The following is an 18,972-nucleotide window of genomic DNA, read 5'->3' on the forward strand; positions in this document are numbered from 1 at the left end:
TATCAACATAGACAGTTTAAAAAGTATTCTGGGAAATTGAAGAAAATGGAATTTCCCTCCCCTTGTTTCTTATTCCTTTAAAGTAGTGAAACTAGTTTCATTATGTTTCCTTGCCTTTTATCTCTTATGCCACCTTACTTTATGACCAGTTAGTTTCAGAGATGGATAGATTTCATCGTGAGCCTATTATCATGTAATTTTAGGACTTAAAGAGACCATAAAGATCATCTGTATTCCTGACCCTCTTACTTTATTGATGCAGCTGATGCTGAGAGAAACTGAGCTACTTGTTTAAGATCATTTAAGCAGTATTGTGATTCTCAGCCTTGGCTGAACTTTGGAATTACTGTAGTAAAGATTTTTTTTAAATACGATGTCTAGGCCCCACCATCAGAGATTATATTTTTGATTGGTCTTTATAAAGCCCCCTTAGGAAATTATAATGAAACATTACTCACTTTTAAAGTGAATTATTTGCCTTATAATATTTCACATTAAACTTTTATTGTAGATGGGACCATTTTACTTATTTTTTTCTTGTGTGTGTGCGCGTGTGCCCACTTGTCCCCCTTTGCTTCCTGGAATGAGAAGAAATGGGCATGTCGGGATGTACACTTCTTTTTGAAATGGAACTTTAAGCTGAAGTCACACCCCCCCACCCCTCCAACACACATCCCTGTTGGGTGTTAAAGGAGAGATGGACACATCTCCTCAGTTGAGGCAGGGCAGAGGTGGGTGAGAAGTGCTCTGAACTGAAGTCATAGATGAGATTTACTGTTTCTCTCCTGCCACTGGCGAACTGTGTGGCTACACAAAGCGTTGCGCCCCTCTGAGCCCTGGTATCTCATCTGTAAAAATGGGGGAAAACAGCCCATGGCCTGTTTATCTCATGGAGGTGCTTTGACGATGACATGCCATAATGCAAGTGCACATTATTTGTAGTCTAAATCTCAGTACAAAGTAGTCTGGTTTTGCAGTTGTTATTATCCAGTGGCAGCTGTACAAAGTCAGACAAGGCAGGTGATGTAACTTAAAATACCAGGAATCGTCCTCTAGCCCGGCTAGATCCCGGTGTGTCATTGCCGATGGGTCTCTCCTGTGTCTCAGCTTGGTTCTTCTCTGTATTGGCTTCATTCTCCCCATTTTACTTCTTAGACCTTTTCTCTACTTTCTTATCTGGGAAATAAGCCCATAAACTTTATAGTGAGATTTATCAAGTCAGCTGGTAAAGTGTTTTAAAAATCTGTGTATGGATAACAGATGGTGGTAATACAAAGTTTTTACTTATCTTACCTAATAATGAATCTTTTGATACACTATTGTGAAGACACAGTTATTAAGTTTTTGGCAGCATTAATATGTAACTTTTTTCTTGCATCATTTATTCAGATTCTGGATTGGCATTTGTTGTTTAACTTTTTCCCCAAAAAATCTCTATTTTTCTTACAGGTGAAAGCACTGAAAGAGAAGATTGAATCTGAAAAGGGGAAAGATGCCTTTCCTGTAGCGGGTCAGAAATTAATTTATGCAGGTATGGATTGAATATTGAGAATGTGCTGTTCTCTTTATTACAGTGATGTTTTAGTATTAGAAATTGTCATTTTATGAATTGTGATGTATACAAATTGACTGTTGGAAACATCGTACAGGTAGAAGTAGTGAACAAGCAGTCATTTGAATATATTAATATTCAGTCCCCTCTTCACATTTGCTTTATATATATATATCTAATAATTTAGGTAGTTTTGTTTAATCTTTTGTGAATTTTTGTGTTTTTAAGTTAATTTTTATTGAATAAGTTTGATGTATAACATTGTAAGTTTAAGGTGTACAATGTGTTAGGTACATTTATATAGTGATATGTTTGTTGAAGTACCCACATTTATCCCATGATGCAATTGTAATACACTATTATTGTCTGTCTCTATTCATCATACTGTGCATTGTATCTGTGGTTTATTTATTCACTATTGGGTACAAGTTTATGCCATTAAATACCAATACCTTAGCCCCTCCCCACCCTGGTAACCAGTCCCCTGGTAACCACCGTATACTCTGTTTTTTACAGGTTTAACTCTTATATTTCACACATAAGTGATACCATACAGTATTTGTCTTTCTCTGTCTTGACTTACCTCGCTTAGCATAATGTTCTCAAAGTTCATCCATGTTGTCTGTTGTAAATGGGAGGATATCTTCCTTTCTTGTGGCTAAATAATATTCTATTGTGTGTGTCATCTTTTTATCCATTCATCTTTGATGGGCGTTTGGGTTGTTTCCATATCTTGGCTATTATGAATAGTGCTATGATAAACATGGGAGTACATGAGTACATATATCTTGTTGAAACCTGTTTTCATTGGGTATATACCCATAAGTAGAATTGCTGGATTGTGTGGTAGATCTATTTTTAATTTTTTGATTAACCTCCAAGTTGTTTTTCTTAATGGTTGGACCAATTTACATTCCCATCTACAATGTATAAGGGTTCCCTTTTCATTTTGTTGATTGTTCTTCTGTTGTGCGGAAGCTTTTGAGATTGGTGTAGTTCCATTTGTTTATTTTTTCTTTTGTTGTTTGTGCTTTTGGCATCATGACCAAAACATTATTGCCAAGGACAATATTGATGAGCTTCTCCCCTACTTTTCTTTTTTCTTTTTTTAAATTTATTGAGGTTTCCTATGTTTAATTCTAGAAGTTTTATGGTACCAGGTCTGATGTTTAAGCCTTTGATTTATTTTTAGTTAATTTTTGTGAGTGGTGTGGGATAGGGGTCCAGTTTTATTGTTCTGCGTGTGTTTGTCCAGTTTTCCGAGCATCGTTTGTTGAGGAGACTATCACTGCCCTGGCTTTTGCATTTTTAATCAAATGAGTCTTTTTTTTTTTTTAATCAATTGAAATGAAACCATTATTTATACTGATTATGTATTTTGATGTACTTGGAACCGTTCAGTGAAATTAAATTTCAGTTTTTCTTTTTTTAATAAAATACCAAAATTGACTGAATATAGAAAACCTTATATGTCAAAAGACACAATAAATGACAAAGATAGCTCTTAGGAAATAATATGGAAAGAATAACCCAATTAAAAAAATAACATGGGGTATTAATAGGAAATTGGATTACTAGCCTTACTAGTAACTAGGAAAATGTTTGGTTTTTTTAAGATTTTATTTTATCTTTTTAGAGAGAAGGGAAGGGAAGGAGAAACAGAGAGAGAGAAACATTGAGGTGCAAGAGATACATGAATCCGTTGCCTCTTGCGCATCCGCAATTGGGGACCTGGTCCACAACCCAGGCATGTGTCCTGACTGGGAATCGAACCTGCAACACCCCCGAACCCCCAACCCCATCCCAGTTCACTAGCTGGCACTCAGTCCACTGAGCCACATCAGTTAGGGCAGGAAAATGTATTTTAAAAATAGACTTAATATTCTCCTTTTGTGAAGAAGATGCTTTTCTTAATTCTTCAAAATCAATGTAGCATCATTATTGTATATGTCAGTAAGGTGGGTCTTGGATTGCCCATGAATTCTTATCTCTTCCTAGATATTTTGTAGTATTTTCTTAACTGAAATGGTTTAAAGAAAAAACTAACCCCAAAATTAAGAACCAGAAGCCTAAAGAGGCAAGTAGTTGGTGGCAGACATAAAACTAGAATTTCTGATTGCTAGTTTTGCTGTTTTCTCTGTCCCATATAGAGTAGAGACACTACTACTCCTGTCAGTCTTCATGCCTGTAGCTTTCATTCAATAACTTTAAAAATGGAACACTAAGTTCCAGGAAAAGGAAACCTGAAGGAATCTTGACCTAATATTAGACCTTCAGCATTACTGAAGTCTTGCTCACTCCTTTGTGTTTTTCCCAGCTCTATATCATCTTGTTATTTCTGTATACTGTTAATAAATCATTTTCTGAAGTACTTCTTATTGAGTATCTCACTTTTATAGCATTGGAACATTTTTGTTTTGCCAGATATCTAGTTATTTGTGGAATCAGGAAGTTTGTCCTTTTCTCTTTCTTTTCATGAAAAAGGGTTGTAGGTTATTCCCCAGGGAGAATCCAAATCCTTGGGCAATCTCAGTACTGAATTTTATTTGTCTTTATAATTTCCTTTCTTAGGACCTAGTTAATATTTCCTTAACCAACAAGTCTTTTATTAAGTAATAATTTTTAAGAATTGCTTGGGATATCTGTGTTATATGTGTGTTTGATATCTTAGTCAAATGATTATGCCTTTTTAAGTAATTGTGTTTCCATTTATATTTATTCTTATCTTGGCTTATTGATTAATATTTTTTTTGGGGGGAAAGTACTAATTGATAGAATTGACATTGGTGATCTAACTTCAGTGATGTGTAAAGCAAAGGTTGCTGTGTCTTAAATAATGTATTTTTTCCCCTTAATATATTAGGCAAAATCCTCAATGATGATACTGCTCTAAAAGAATATAAAATCGATGAGAAAAACTTTGTGGTGGTTATGGTGACAAAAGTAAGTTTCAGCCTTACTTTGTATATCTTTATGAATGTGAGTTTTTAAATAATAATGAATCTTAAGTCCAGCCCTTACACCTTTGAGTGAGTAGAGTTGATGCACATCCATAGTGGCATGCACTTAACTGTTTTTAAAGGTTTTAATGATTGACCTTGGGTCAACCATTAGTTAATAATTTTAGACATTTGTAGTTTGAACTTTTTTTTTAAAGATTTTATTAATTTTTTAGAAAGAGGGGAAGAAACATCAGTGTGTAGTTGAGCCTCTTGAGTACCCCCCAGCTGGGGACCTGGCCCACAGCCCAGGCGTGTGCCCTGACTAGGAGTCAAACCAGCGACGCTTTGGTTTGCAGGCTGGGGCCCAGTCCACTGAGCCACACCAGCAAGGGCTGAACATAATTTTAAATAAATTAAAACAATTGATATATAGAATTTCATGTAAAAATTGTTAGGTTTTGCTGGAGTAAGAAAATCACTGATTATATAATTATTAGAAAGTGTGATTCTTGGAAATCGAATTAATGTTTCTTATTCTATAGTTTTTAATAAGGGTATCTTAAATGGACTTGCTAAAATTATGTTCTATACCTCACATACTCCTCAAGGTTTTGTAACAAAGGCAAGGCAAATAGACTCATAATTTCAGTGATATTTCTTAAGTTAATGGGATAGGTTCTTAGAAACTAAAAAGGAAAAGGCAGCTGAGAAAATAATGGAATGATTATTATGTGGAAGCTTTTAACAGGAACATTTTTGTGATTTATTGGACTGAACTATATGGGTTAAGTTAACAAAAGCCAAAGTTTTTCTCTAAAGCAGAAATAAATATAGATTCTTTCAGAGGTTTTATTTAAACTTGTTTAATAATAAATAAGCATGCAATGATGAATTAACACATAGGAAAGTCGTGGCACTCATGACATTTATTTTCAGTGTTGAAATATCATAATCTAAGAAGGAATAGTATTGTAGCACTGAAAATAATTTTAAATTAGAAACCAATTTATCAAAAACAAAAAATAGAATAAATATGGGTGATAGTGTTACAAAATAATTGATATATGCATTAGTAAATAGAGTTTAACAAATTTTAACTATTACATAGTACTACATATTTCTGTACTGAGGAGCAAAAGTAACAGTTTGCATGAATTGGACTTGAAAAAAAAATTAGATTTTTTTTTTTTTAATTGGTTGCCCCTTGCACATCCCTGACTGGGGACCTAGCCTGCAATCCAGGCAAGTGCCCGGACTGGGAATTGAACCTGTGACCTTTGGGTTCACATGTCAGCGTTCAACTCAATGAGCCACACCAGCCAGGGCTGAAAAAAATTTTAAGTGTATGGTGTAGTGTCATTAAGTACATTCACATTGTTAAATAACCATCACTACTATCAGTTTTCCAGAACTTTTTTCATCTTCCCAAACTGAAAGTGTACCCATTAAACAATAACTTTCCATCCACACCTACCCCCCACCTCTACATACTTCATGTAAGTAGAATCATAAAATATTTATCCTTTCATGACTGACTTATTTCAAGATTCATCCATGTTGTAACATTACCATCTTTTTTAGGGCTGAATAATACTTAATTATTTCATCTAATTTTATCATACATAGTATGTAATAGAAAATGTGGTGGCCACACATTCGGATATGTATTTGTTATTGGTCTTATTTCCTTGAGTATTCTACTAACCTTGAATATTAGAGCATAACTAAGAATTAGCAGGATAGGTCTCAGAATAGATTAATAATGCATTTGGAGAATAATTACTTGGAGCCAAGCCCTCCCCTCCTTGATAATGTTTGTTGATTTTGGGGGTGGGGTGGGGGGAGAAGCAATGATTGGTTGCCTCTCATATGTGCCACAATCTGGGTTCAAACCCCCAACCCTTTGGTGTACAGGACGATTCTCCAGCCAACTGAGCCACACTGTCCAGGGCCAAACCTGTTCTTATTTTACATAGGATTCCAATGATACTGGTGGTTGCTTTATTTTCAAGTTAATAGTAGAGGCCAGCTATTAGATGGGGAAGAAGACTGCTATAATTAGACATTATGGAAGCAATGAGAAATGACCTTATTACAAAGAAGAGACAGGAAAAGCAATTAAGATAAAACATAAGCAACAAAACTTCAAAAAGCCATGTGGGTTTCGTGCTGTCTAGAATGAGGCTTAAGTCACTATTTCTGTCAACATAGTCCTTGAGGTTATGTTACAATATTATATTGATTACAAATGATCTTAAGGGAAATATTAAATGGGTATAATGCATTTAAATTACATTTTTGTCTAGATTGGGGTTTTAAAATAATAATTTGCAGAGTATTAAATTGGCAGTTGAAAAAGTTACAGAGCTAAATATAAGACTGTAGAACAGAGGAAAGAGGAAATAAATGCTGCTACTATTTCTGAAGTTCCGTCCCCCTAGCTTGCACCAGCCACTTCTTTCCTACTGCACTCTCTGCTGGCTCAAACTGACCAAACCATAATTCAGTTCTTTGCTTTCTTTGGTTTTGTTTTATACTTGGAGCAAAACGTTAAATTTTAATCCCATCTTCTATCAAAACAGTTACCTTTTGTCATTAGGAAAGTTATGAGCTATATAGGTAGTGAGCATTAATGGGCCTTACAGTATGGTTTTTACCCATAAGTTTTGCTTTTTGTTCTGTGGCTCTGCTTCTAGTTCAGAACGTGCAGATGGAGCATGTGATTTTAACTTTAGTTGACATTTATTTTTCTTTTTAACTATATTACATATCTCAAAAGTTCTATCAGTTTCAATACTTTTTTCATATTAGCTTGATATGAAGGCTGAAACTGTTGGCTAAAGCTAATTGAAGTTGATAGTTAATATATATACTCTCATTAGCTTTGAAAGAGTAACATGACTAGTGATTTCCAGTGCTAATATTGACTACAGTATTATGTCACTTTACAAAGTTTTTTTCATGTTACAAGTTTGTATTATTAGTGTTGTGTTTGTAGCATCCTATAACAGTGCAGTCTAATTAGAGATCGGGTAATGATGTATTTTATCTTAATTCATTATTTTGCTTTTTACTATGTTTAGCCCAAAGCAGTGTCAACACCAACACCAACAACAACTCAGCAATCAAATCCTGCCACCACTACCACAATTAGTTCTTCCACAGCACCAGCTGTGGCTCAGGCCCCAACCCCCGCCCCTGCTTTGGCTCCCACTCCCACACCTGCATCTATCACTCCAGCATCAACGACAGCATCTTCTGAACCTGCACCTGCTAGTGTGACAAAACAGGAGAACCCTGCAGAAAAGCCAGCAGAAACACCAGTGGCTACTAGCCCGACATCAACTGACAGGTAGGAACTGTATTCTAGAAAAAATTATATCTAAAATATATTCATAATAAGAATTTCATGAATGTATTTATTTTGATTATTGTTTTGATCAAATTAACTTTCTATATCCTGTATTAAACTTTTTCTAACCTTTGAACTCTGGTGAATACAGTATACTTTTGTCTGTTTTTTAAGTTTCTATAATCCAGATTTGTATGCTTTGCATTTTTTTTCTTCCCTAGAGGGAAAGGGGGAAAAAAATATCAAGTCATTATTTATTTTGTGTAGAAATTAAATGACCAAAAAGAACAGTGCTAAAATTACAATATATTGTAGCTCAACATATTATAAATAACTTGACATTGCCCCTCCCTGCAATCATCATTTATATTTGATCTGTACTCTTTCTTATCATTGTCATATGATATGATGAGCTTCCTTCCATGTCAATAAATATTTCCAGTTGCTGCAAAGCATTGTGTTTGGGTCTGACATTTGTTAGCTCTTAACCTTAAAGAAGTAATTAACATCTTTGGAGTTTTTCCTCATCTATAAAACATAAATGACAATAGGGCCTGTTTCATGGTTGTTATATGGATTAAAAGAAACGAGTGTAAGAGCTGTGAAATAACACATGGCACACAGTAAGTACTGAGTAAATATCAGCTATTGTGAATATTTCACCCATCACCTTTTGTTCAACATAGGGATGGCTTCAACTTTGCACTATTTTATCTTTGGGAACTAGTATAGAAATTTAAGTTCTTGCCTCTGTAGATCTTTAGAGCAAAAGAAAAGGTGCTTGGATATTTGGGAAGCAAGAAGTAATTTCTTGTGGCAAGTTGGCGGTTATGAAATTGAGTAGTTTATGACAAAGATTTTCCCCCCAATAATAAATAAAATAACCAGAGCAAATGCTCCAGTTCTCTTGGCTGCAAATTGTTCAAGGGAATGCCGACTTTATATGAGAGCATGAGTTGTATTATGTCCAGTGTGCACTGTCTTTAGAACTGTTGTTTGTAATTTGTGACTTGAGTGCATCGCAGAACCTCAGCGGCAATAGCTGGAGTCCTTGAAATCAGAACCAGACACAGTGGAAAACTGCAGCAGTTGGAAACATTTACTAACATGGAAGGATGTTTATGATGAGTATAATTATCAGGAGGAATTTAGTCATGATTTTTCAGTGTTCTGCCTTTTAAGTGCAGTCTCCATGTCTGACTTAATCAAGCCATGTTTGGAGGTGTTTGAGTCCCCTGGTTCATTGCTCTCTTGGGGCCTGTTCCCAAGCAGTTGATTCCCTAAGAATCAGGCTCAGGGAATAAAATATTTTCCCTATGCCTGCCTGCGGCACTTCGCTTTAGGCATGCTGGGACACCAGTGCCTAACTTGATATTCAACACTTACCTGGTGGGAGACAATCCAAAGTCAGGCTAAGCTATTATATCAAAAGACTGTTGGCCAGTTCTGTGTATGGGAGAGAACTTAAAATTTAACAAATTAGTTTCCCAAACCATTTAAACATTGTAAATATAATTAAGCATGTCTTGAGTTGGTACACTGTATCTTACTTTCTTAAATGCTTTAAGCTCCTTAATAAACCCAGTGTTATTTCAGAATTGACCAATACATTTTAATGTGCTAATACTAATACTGTCCATTCAGATGTCTTCAGTATCACTACTCTTTGTTTATTCCTGGGGATATCGTTTTATCCACCTATTCTAAGAATCAGGATTACTTTTTCAGATCTCCAGAGGTTGCATAAATGAGTTGATGATCAGTGATCCAGAAGAGCAGACCCTGGAGTTGTTTACTTAGTTGGGCTTTTTGCACCAACTATTGACTCTTATTTCTTAAAATTATACACCACAGAGAAGGCTAACACAGGAAGGGGAGGCTGAAAGGAGCTCAGAAAACAAGCTACGTAGCTGTGCCGTAGTCCCTTTATCTGTGCCGTAAAATATTTAGTGCCCTGTAAGCCACAGAAGTTAGTGAGATAATTATCAGGAAATATTCTGATATGAATTTGAGGGTATAAGAAAGTTTGCCATCATCACTTGGCCTGGCATTTTATTATGAGGGATTTGTTTCTAAGGTCAGTTTTGTTCTTTAAAAACTATTGCAGTGCAAATGCCACTCTTAGTTCATTTTCTAAGGTTGATAGCTGACTTCAAGAACCTGCACTTGTGCACAAGAACTGTATTGTTTGTAATCAAGGACGAATTGTAACCAACCTAAATATCCATTAGTAAGGTAAGGGACTGACTTGACCTGTGACTTACTCATAGGAAAGAACAGTGCTATTCCAAGTATGGCAGGCAGTAGACAGCATCAGCATCATTGGAAGTTTGTTTGAAGTAATTCTTAGGCTCCACTTCAGACCTTTAAATCAATATTATCTGCGGGTGGGTCCCAGAAATCTGTATATTAACAGGCTCTCCTGGTGAATCTTAGGCTTCCTAAAGTTTGGGAAGCCCTGATATCCAGTACCACAGGCCAGTTAAAAGTAGGCCTTATATATGAGTAGTAAATGAACGTGGTTTCGGGGCTTTGTTATCAAGTGTGAAGAACAGATTGCAAAGCAATATAGGTAATAACCGTAAACCAAACAAAAACCACAATCAGCATTGCATATTCTGTGGGTGTGCATATTCACATGCAGAAAACCTGGAGCAGCGGGGCAGGCAGGGAGGTGTGGTTTCCTCTGCTGACAGGCGGGAAGAAATGGGGAGGCGAAACCGGGAATGCGGAGTGGTGATTAAATGACATCTCAGGCTTGGCTGTGATGTTTAAAAAGGAATTTTAAGGCAATGTGCAAAAGTAGCACAAATTATTCTGTGAAAGAACAGTAATCAAGGTGACTAATCCCCCCAGATAGAAGTACTATACTTGGTAATAGTTACAACAGTTTATAGAGTGGCTCTTACTAGAGATACAGTAGTCTAGAAGCAAACCAAAATACATATTGGGACCTAATCTAAGATAAAGATATAATTGGAGACCACTGAAATAATCTTAACCAAAAAGTCATAGAAAGGGAACGATTAGTAAATTTGACTATAGGAAGAATTTAAGTCTTGGCAACCAAAGTAAAAATTCCTTAAGAAGAGCTTGATTTGGTCAATTAAATGGAGTATTGTGCATCTGTTGGAAAAACTTGAGGCAGTTGTGTTTGTGCTGACATGGAATAATTGTTAAGTTAAATAAAACACACAAAAGAGGACCCAAGCAGTCATTGTATAGAAACTGGTGGTAGTGGTTGTCTCTGGGCCAGGGGTCTTGGGCAGGAGAATTAGTTTCCAATATATATTTCTTTTTGAGGTTTTGCTTTCCACACATTAGTTTTACTATCTAGTTAATGAAGATACTTTAAAAATCATACCAAGGGATTATAATAATCAGATTGGATATTATGGTGTCAGGCACTTTGCCAAGCACTTTACCAGCAGTAACCCTACACATACCATCTCAGGATACGTGGATACTATTGTTGACCTCACTGTGTTGATGAAAAAACTGAGCCTTCGAAAATAGTTCATGAATTCAAACCTAAGTATTTCCCTTGCTTTCGTTGTGCTACAGTGTTTCCTCAGAACTAAAGTGTACTGTGTTAGTCCCTTTAAACTGGTTGAGTTTCAATTACAGCTGGATTTATCCAAGTTTTTGTGATCCATCTCACCTACGAGATCTTACTGAAATTCCACTGTGTGAAGACTTCCCCAGCCTTTCAAGCCTAATGCAGTTTCTACATGTGCTGTTTATCATGCACTGCTTTTGGCATTTCTCCTGTGACTGGACTTACAGATTATTTAACTTCTCATGTAGATTCTTTCAGGGAAATAGATGTTGTGTTCCTTAGATAGTAAGCTTTCTGTGAGATGTTATTTTTTATTCTGAACATTTAAAATGATGGATTTGCAGCACAGAATAAGTACTAAGATTGAAAGTTTTTCCTCAAGCCATAAATGTTATGAATAAAGCTTTGAAGGTTTAATTTAGAAGACTATTTAAATACTATAGCCAGATGTTTATGTTTAATTAAAATCAAAGCATATCTTTAGAAATTAGACAGCTACAAAACCTTTTTTTTTTTACAGCTGGGAACAATGAAACAAGGAAGGGTTTAAGACAGGAGAAGCAACAGGGGAGAGCCTAGGCAGGGCCGCTTTGACTCTAGAAACATTATAGGAAAGGAGTGAACAAAGGCAGGGCTACTGTCAGCTCCGTGGAAAGTCAGAGGAAAGGGGGCCTTGGAGGCAGGCTCACGGGGTTAGCCTGGGACGAGCTGCTGCCGCCTGTTGCTCCCCTGGTTGCAAGTCTTGTGGGGTCCCTTAGAATTTAGGAGGAACGTCTCTGAGGGAAGAGGATGGAGATGGTAAAGGTGTGCTCCCACAAAGGAGAGTACCAGTTACTAAACTTCAGTATCAATTTTATATACTTTCTGATATGATTTTCTAAAAAACTTTTACAGTACATCAGGAGATTCTTCTCGGTCAAACCTTTTTGAAGATGCAACAAGTGCACTTGGTAAGTATCTACATTGTAAATAACCTTATAAGAGATAGGGAAGAGGTTTAAGTTTTATTTCTCTAGATCATGATAATGTGTGTTTTCTTTTCCTTTAAAAATTTTTTAAAATTTATTTTTAGAGGGGAGGAGAAGGAGAGGCTGAGGGAGAGATAACGATGTGAGAGAAACATCAGCCTAGGACTGAATCCACAACGCAGGCATGTGCCCTGACCAGGAATCAAACCAGTGACCTTTTGCTTTGTGGGATGATGCCCAATCAGCTGAGCCACACACTGGTCAGGGCATAATGTGTTTGCTTTCATGGTTATTTATAATCAAGCTGCTAAATGATTTAGATAATTAATGTTACTAAAAACTTTGTAAGTTAATGTTTTATACATTGAATCTTTTTCTTTGCAATTTTTTTTTTTTAATTTTCAATTACAGTTGACATTCAACATTATATTAGTTTCAGGTGTAATTTGCGAAGTGGTCCCCCCAATAAGTTTTGTATCGCCTAGCACCACCTATATTTATTACAATATTATTGACTATTTTCCCTAAGCTGTGCCTCATCTCCCTGTAACTATTTGGTAATTACCAATTTGTGCCTCTTAATTGCTTCATTTTTTTGACCCAGCCCTCCAATCCCCATCCCATCTGGCAACTGTCAGTTTGTTCTCTGTATCTATGAGTTTGTTTCTGTCTTCCTTGTTCATTTGTTTTGTTTTTTTTATAGATTTCACATATAAGTGAAATCATATGGTATTTGTCTTTCTCTGTTCGACCTATTTTATCAGTACTTAGCACAATACATTCTGAGTCCTTTGTTGTTGGGAGTATACATTGAATCCATTAAATTGTACTCTTAGAGTAAAGGATACTCCTTTCCTTAAAGCAAATAATTTTTATTTCCAAAATGTGAATTTTAAAAGAGATCTTAAAGTTTGATCTGTGTACAGGTTTATTATAAAATGTCTTTGAAATGGGTATAAAATGTTGCTAAATCTGTCTCACACTTCATCTTTATTTACCTCCAGCCTTTATTTCAATTTGTAGCCTTCTAGGTTTCCATCTACATCTTGTTCTTTGTATTTTGTTTGCCATGAAATGCCTTTTTATCCCAACTTTTAATTTTACCCATCGAATAATGTCTTTCCACCTTCCCTCCATACTTAGTCTGTCAAAATCAGTTTTGTTTTTTCCCCTGTTTTTCCATTGTAACATCTTTGGTGCCGTTCCTGCTATGCCTGCTAATTATTAGTCGGCTGGCTCACACCCCCATTCCTGCCATTTGGTACTCTCTATACTACTGGAAATGGTGGAGGAATAGATGACTGGGAACAGTGGGAGGGAATACAGGCTTCTGGATTCCTTGCTTAGCTGCCACAGCAGCAAGGTTACAACAGCAATAGCACCTCATAAGGTCTGGGCTTGGCCCTCTGACCTGATTGGACTTGAATTCTATGATACCCTTATTACAATTGAAAATGGCACACTGGTTGCCCATAGCAGAATAGTTCAAATAATCAACCTAAAATCACCTGGATGTACCAAACCCACATTCACATCTTAGAAGGACTGTTTTCTGATATTACCCTGCTACCAAGTGATTATTAGTGTCCTGTCAGGAAAACAGAAATCACTGTATTTCAAACAGAGAAAGGCTTAATCTTAGGAAATTGTTGCAGAGGTACTGGAAGGGCCAAAGGAGATTACTCAGGTATCAGTAAAGTGCTCTGTAGCATCAGAGCTGGAACCTGCTGGAACTTGCCCCTGATGCTGCTGAAGGCTCTTGCTGTCACCGCTTCTGCTTCAGTAGAAATGCAGTGACGCTGCCGAGCAGGAGCCCAGGCGTCCACAGCTCCAGCTGCTGATGGTGATATCTTACCTTTGCATCCTTTATCTCCCTGAACAGCCATTCTCAACTTGACGGTCTTAGGGTCCCGTTACTCTTTAATCTTTCATTTATGAGTCTTGATGTTGATACCCTGCTTCTTTAAACTTGCCTTTTTTTTGCTTCTGTGGTACCACTTTTCTTGATCTGTACCTCTAACTATTTCTTCTCAGGCTTTCTAGTTTATTCTTTTTATTTTACCCAGACCTTAAATATATGTTGGTTTGTTTTTTGGGTTTTTTCCTTTTATGATTCTGCTCTAGGCTTAGTTCAGAATTTAAACTATGGGAATGGCAGATATAACATATACTATATGTTGGGTTGGCCAAAAAGTTTGTTACACTTTTTCTGTATGATGACTGTAGTAGTTCTTAGTTGTGTTTAACTTCATTCCAAACAATGTTGTTAGATTGTACTTTGATAGCTGTCATATTAGTGTGCATTTTAAAAAAATAAAAATTACCAACATTGATGAATTTTTGTGCAGCCATTGTTTTTTAATGTTGAAGATGGAAGAAAATACGCAACATTTTTGGCGTATTATGCTTGATTATTTCAAGAAAGGTAAAAATGCAACTGAAATGCAAAAACAGTGCAGTGTATGGAGAAGGTGCTGTGACTGATTGAACGTGTCAAAGTGGTTTGCAAAGTTTCTTGGTACTATTGACATTTCGGCCAAGTAATTATTTGTTGTAGAGCTGTCTTATACATTGGAAGATGTTTAACAGCATCCCTGGCCTCTACCCACTAGAAATCAGTAGCAAGAGAAAGCCAACATACTTAAAATATCCAGATCAGTAAAGTTATTGGTGAAAATGAAAGATGTATCTTTTATTTTACGGAAAAAAACAACGGACTTTTTGGCCAATCCAGTAGAATTCCCATGTACTGGTACACATCTCCCTAGGAGCTCTCAGGCTCATTCTTTAAACTGCCAACTGGAAAACCCGTAACCTCCACAAACTCTTTAGCTTCCAGGTGACTTACCTGTTATTCCCCCATCTGATTCTTCTTCTTTATTCCTATGCTTGCTTTTATCATTATTCATGCTCAGCTAAAACACTGGCATCATCCTTGACCCTCTGCCTCTCTTGGCCTAGTGAGCCCAGGAGTTCTGTTGCTTCTCCTTCCCAAAGTCTCGTTTGTATCTACTGCCATTTTATTCCCTTAGTTTATGTTCTTACCTCACTCATACTCTTAAATTAGCCCTGGCTGGTTTAGCTCAGTGGATTGAGCGTCGGCCTGCGAGCTAAGTGTCGCTGGTTCGATCTTCCAGTCAGGGTACATCAGAGAAGGAAAACTCTGACTCCAAAAAACCTCCGCTGCCTTGCGGCATACCTCTTCAGGGGAAAGGCTAAGGGAGTAAACCCCGACAGAAAATCCGGAGCCGGAGTCCCTAAGGCGGTTTGACGTTGTAGTCAACACCGGCAACTCCTGCGGCGCACCTGAACCCAAGCTGTATTGACTCCGTCTTTCCCTTGGACCCTTCAGCTGCGAAGAGAGGGGGGGTCTACTGCATGGGCAACAGCAGACCCTCCATATTACCCTGCCCAGGCTCTGTAGCTTCAGCGTCATCGCAAGATGTCGATTCAACACGGGAGGAGACAGATACCGTGTCACTCCCGAGTCGGACTGCACAGCCATTCTCGGCGGTGCAGATAGACTCATAAGAAGCTACACCATCGTCTCGAGACGGACGGCTGCCGACGACGACTCTTAAATTACCTGCTTTTAACGAGTCTGTTTTCTGGTATAGTCGACCTTCTAGAAGGTAAATCTAATGAGGCCATTGTCAGTTCATTTCATAGCTCCTAGGTGACCTAAAAGATAAGTTCCAGTCACTCTTGTGACATAATAAGATTCTTCGTCACTACTTCTATAATTTCTTTAGCGCTGTCTTGCTTCGTCCATTGTCCCAAGTATTCTTTGTACTTTAAAGATCTGAAAAGTGCCCTCACTGTTGTGACTCAGTAGATTGAGCACTGGCCTGCGAACCAAAAGGCCGCCAGTTCGATTCCTGGTCAGGGCACATGCCTGGGACATGGACCAGGTCCCCGTTTGGGGGCATGTGAGAGGCAACTGATCAATGTATCTCTCGTGCATGGATGTTTCTCAGCCGACTGATGTGTCTCTCATATATCGATTTTCTCTCCCTTTCTCCCTCCCTTCTTGTCTCTAAAAATAAATTAAATAAATAAATAAAATCTAAAAAACAGACTGATTATAGGCATTTCTTTTTTATTTTTTTAATGACTTGATTAATTAGGAAGCATAATTTCAGGAGCCATACTGTATTGATGAGGTGTGGGGCTCTGGAGTCTGACAGCCTCTGTTTGTGTTTCTGCACCATGATTTACCAGCCATTGATACCATGATCAGATTCTCTCTAAGCCTCAGCCCCTCTTTAAAAGGAAAGAAAAATAAACCTTTCTCACAGAGTTATTGTAAGAATTAAATGAGAAACACTCTGTTAAAATAGTGTAGTTCTGATACTTAACCATTCTTAATTTTGCTTTTTATGGATGCTTATTTCTGTGTCTTGAAACTAGATTACTGAAAGTGTATTGGCACTTCAGTGGCTTTGTACCAGCATTATATCATTGGGTAATTTAAACAGTAGAAATATATTAACAAGTTTTTTTATGGCATGGGAAAGGGAAAGTCATTACCCTAAACAAACTCAAATGCCAAATTTACTTAGGGATAATTAGTTTTTTAAACTGTATTTTCATAGCTATTACATACCTTTATTTTAAAATCTTCAGGGAAAAAAGATCATTCAACTGATGAGTATCATCTAGGTGTCAGGGAAATAGTGATGCAAAGTAATATAGTCCCTTGGACCTACGTTCAGATGGGTGGGAGAGAAATGTAAAATATATTGCAAATCATGATAAACAATAATTCAAAAACTAATGGCTTTCATAAAGAAAAACAGAAGGCACTTGATAGCTAGTACTTCACTGAGACTGTAACATTTAAATTGAGAATGTAGTGTGTAAAGGAACTGGCCACCAAAGAGGCCTGGTGTGCGTAAAGGGTCTGGGGCAGGAGGAGGGATGACTTGCAAAATAAACTGGAGAAGATCGGAGTATGGAGAATTGTTGAGAGTTGGGAACCTGAAATGAGATGAGGTTTTCTTTTTTAAAGGCTTACTTTGGCAACTAGCTGAAGAATGGATTGTAGGCTTGGGGACAGAAGAGAAGGAAGCAGGTTGTAATCCAGACCAGCAGTTATTCTGGACTGGTCTTAAGTGAAGGCAGTGGGAATAGAGAGAACTGGATGGGTTTGCGTTGTAAGTTAGAGCTGGGACCTACCAGACACACTAATATGTTAGATGTGGAAGCAGGGGAAAGGGAATTGAAATCACCAGGGTTTTCTGGTTCAGGTACTGGGATTAGATATTGGTGCCATTTATTGAAATGGAGATGGCAGAGCCCTGGCTGTGCGGCTCGGTTGGTTGGAGCATTGTCATGTACACCAAAAGGTTGCGGGTTCAATTCCTGGTCAGGGCACATACCTAGGTTGTAGGTCTGATCCCTGGTTGGGGTGCAAATGGGAGGCAACCAGTCGATGTTTCTCTCTCTCTCCCCCTAAAATCATTATTAAAAAATTTCTTTGGGTGAGAATTAAAAAAGAAGAAATGGCATATAATGGGGTGATACATTTGAGGGGAGACTCCAGAGATCCAGAGTCATGTATCGGTCTTGGTTTTAGGAGTGAGTGGAATGTGAGGAAATGGACACAGCACGCAGACATCTGTGGCTGTTCGTTGACGAGAGCAGACAGATGGACCAGTGCTTGAAAGAGGAATTGGGATGCGGTTAAGGGAGGCATGTTTTTTTTCTTAGGATGACATTCAAGGACATAGTTACCTGCTGATCAGAATAATTAAGTGGAGAAGGAAGGGTGGGAAATGGACAAAAGAGAATAACTAAAAGGCCCGGTTCTTTGAGGAGACAAGAAAGGGAATGGCACCCAGTACACAAATGGAAGAAAAGATGGCTTAAGTGGGGTAAAAGTGGCTTAGCGTGCTTGGGTCATTGTGCCAGCTTTGTGTGGTATGTGAAATTTTAACTTTACAGCTTTTAACCTCCTTTCCCCTCTGCTTTGATAATAAAAGGTGTCAAAGGAAAAACAACTTGTTATGGCAGAGTTGATTGCTTGAAATGCTCCTCTTGTTATTGAGTCATTTCATCTGTCTTTCCTTCCAGGTTGCCATCCCTGACCTTCTACACCCATCTTACATTTGTGCTACATTTGTACCTGATATTTTTATTGTACTTGTTAAATATCCTATATTAGTTTTCTATTGCTACTATAATAAGTTACCACAAACTTACCAGTATAAAACAACACAGATTTATTACCTTACAGACTATAGGTTAGAAGTCTGACAGGGCTCACTGGACAAATATTGAGGGACCAAATCCCTGGGCTAAAGTCAGGGCTGCATTCATTCTTTTCTGGAGGCTCTAGGGGAGGATTTGTTCCAGGTTCTTTTCCAGCTTCTAGGGGACTGCCCACACTCCTTGGCCCCTTCCCCCATCTTTATCAAAGCACTTCCGACCGTGCCTTTGTCCTCGTTTCCTTACATCTGTTTCTCTGACCCTCTTAATTTGTTTCCCTCCTACTTTAAAGGGCCCTTGTGATTCCATTGGGCCCACTCAGGTAATCCAGGATAATTGTCCTATTTTAGCTGATTAGCAACTTTAATCCCTTTTTGCCAGGTAAGCTA

At 37.6% G+C, this 18,972-nt stretch overlaps 1 protein-coding gene across 1 annotated transcript in view; it reads left to right on the top strand.

Annotated features, from left to right (window-relative positions):
• Nucleotides 1–18,972, top strand: part of RAD23B (RAD23 nucleotide excision repair protein B) — a 47,249-nt gene that overhangs the window by 14,761 nt on the left and 13,516 nt on the right. The window contains exons 2-5 of the mRNA XM_090274524.1: nucleotides 1,450–1,531; nucleotides 4,416–4,495; nucleotides 7,578–7,846; nucleotides 12,300–12,355. Coding sequence (XP_090130650.1) covers nucleotides 1,450–1,531; nucleotides 4,416–4,495; nucleotides 7,578–7,846; nucleotides 12,300–12,355 — 487 coding nt within the window. The remainder of the gene's footprint in view (nucleotides 1–1,449; nucleotides 1,532–4,415; nucleotides 4,496–7,577; nucleotides 7,847–12,299; nucleotides 12,356–18,972) is intronic.

This window comes from Furipterus horrens, unplaced genomic scaffold (genome assembly GCF_987537825.1).
Source record: "Furipterus horrens unplaced genomic scaffold, mFurHor1.1.pri manual_scaffold_4, whole genome shotgun sequence".
Taxonomy (NCBI): Eukaryota; Metazoa; Chordata; class Mammalia; order Chiroptera; family Furipteridae; genus Furipterus; species Furipterus horrens.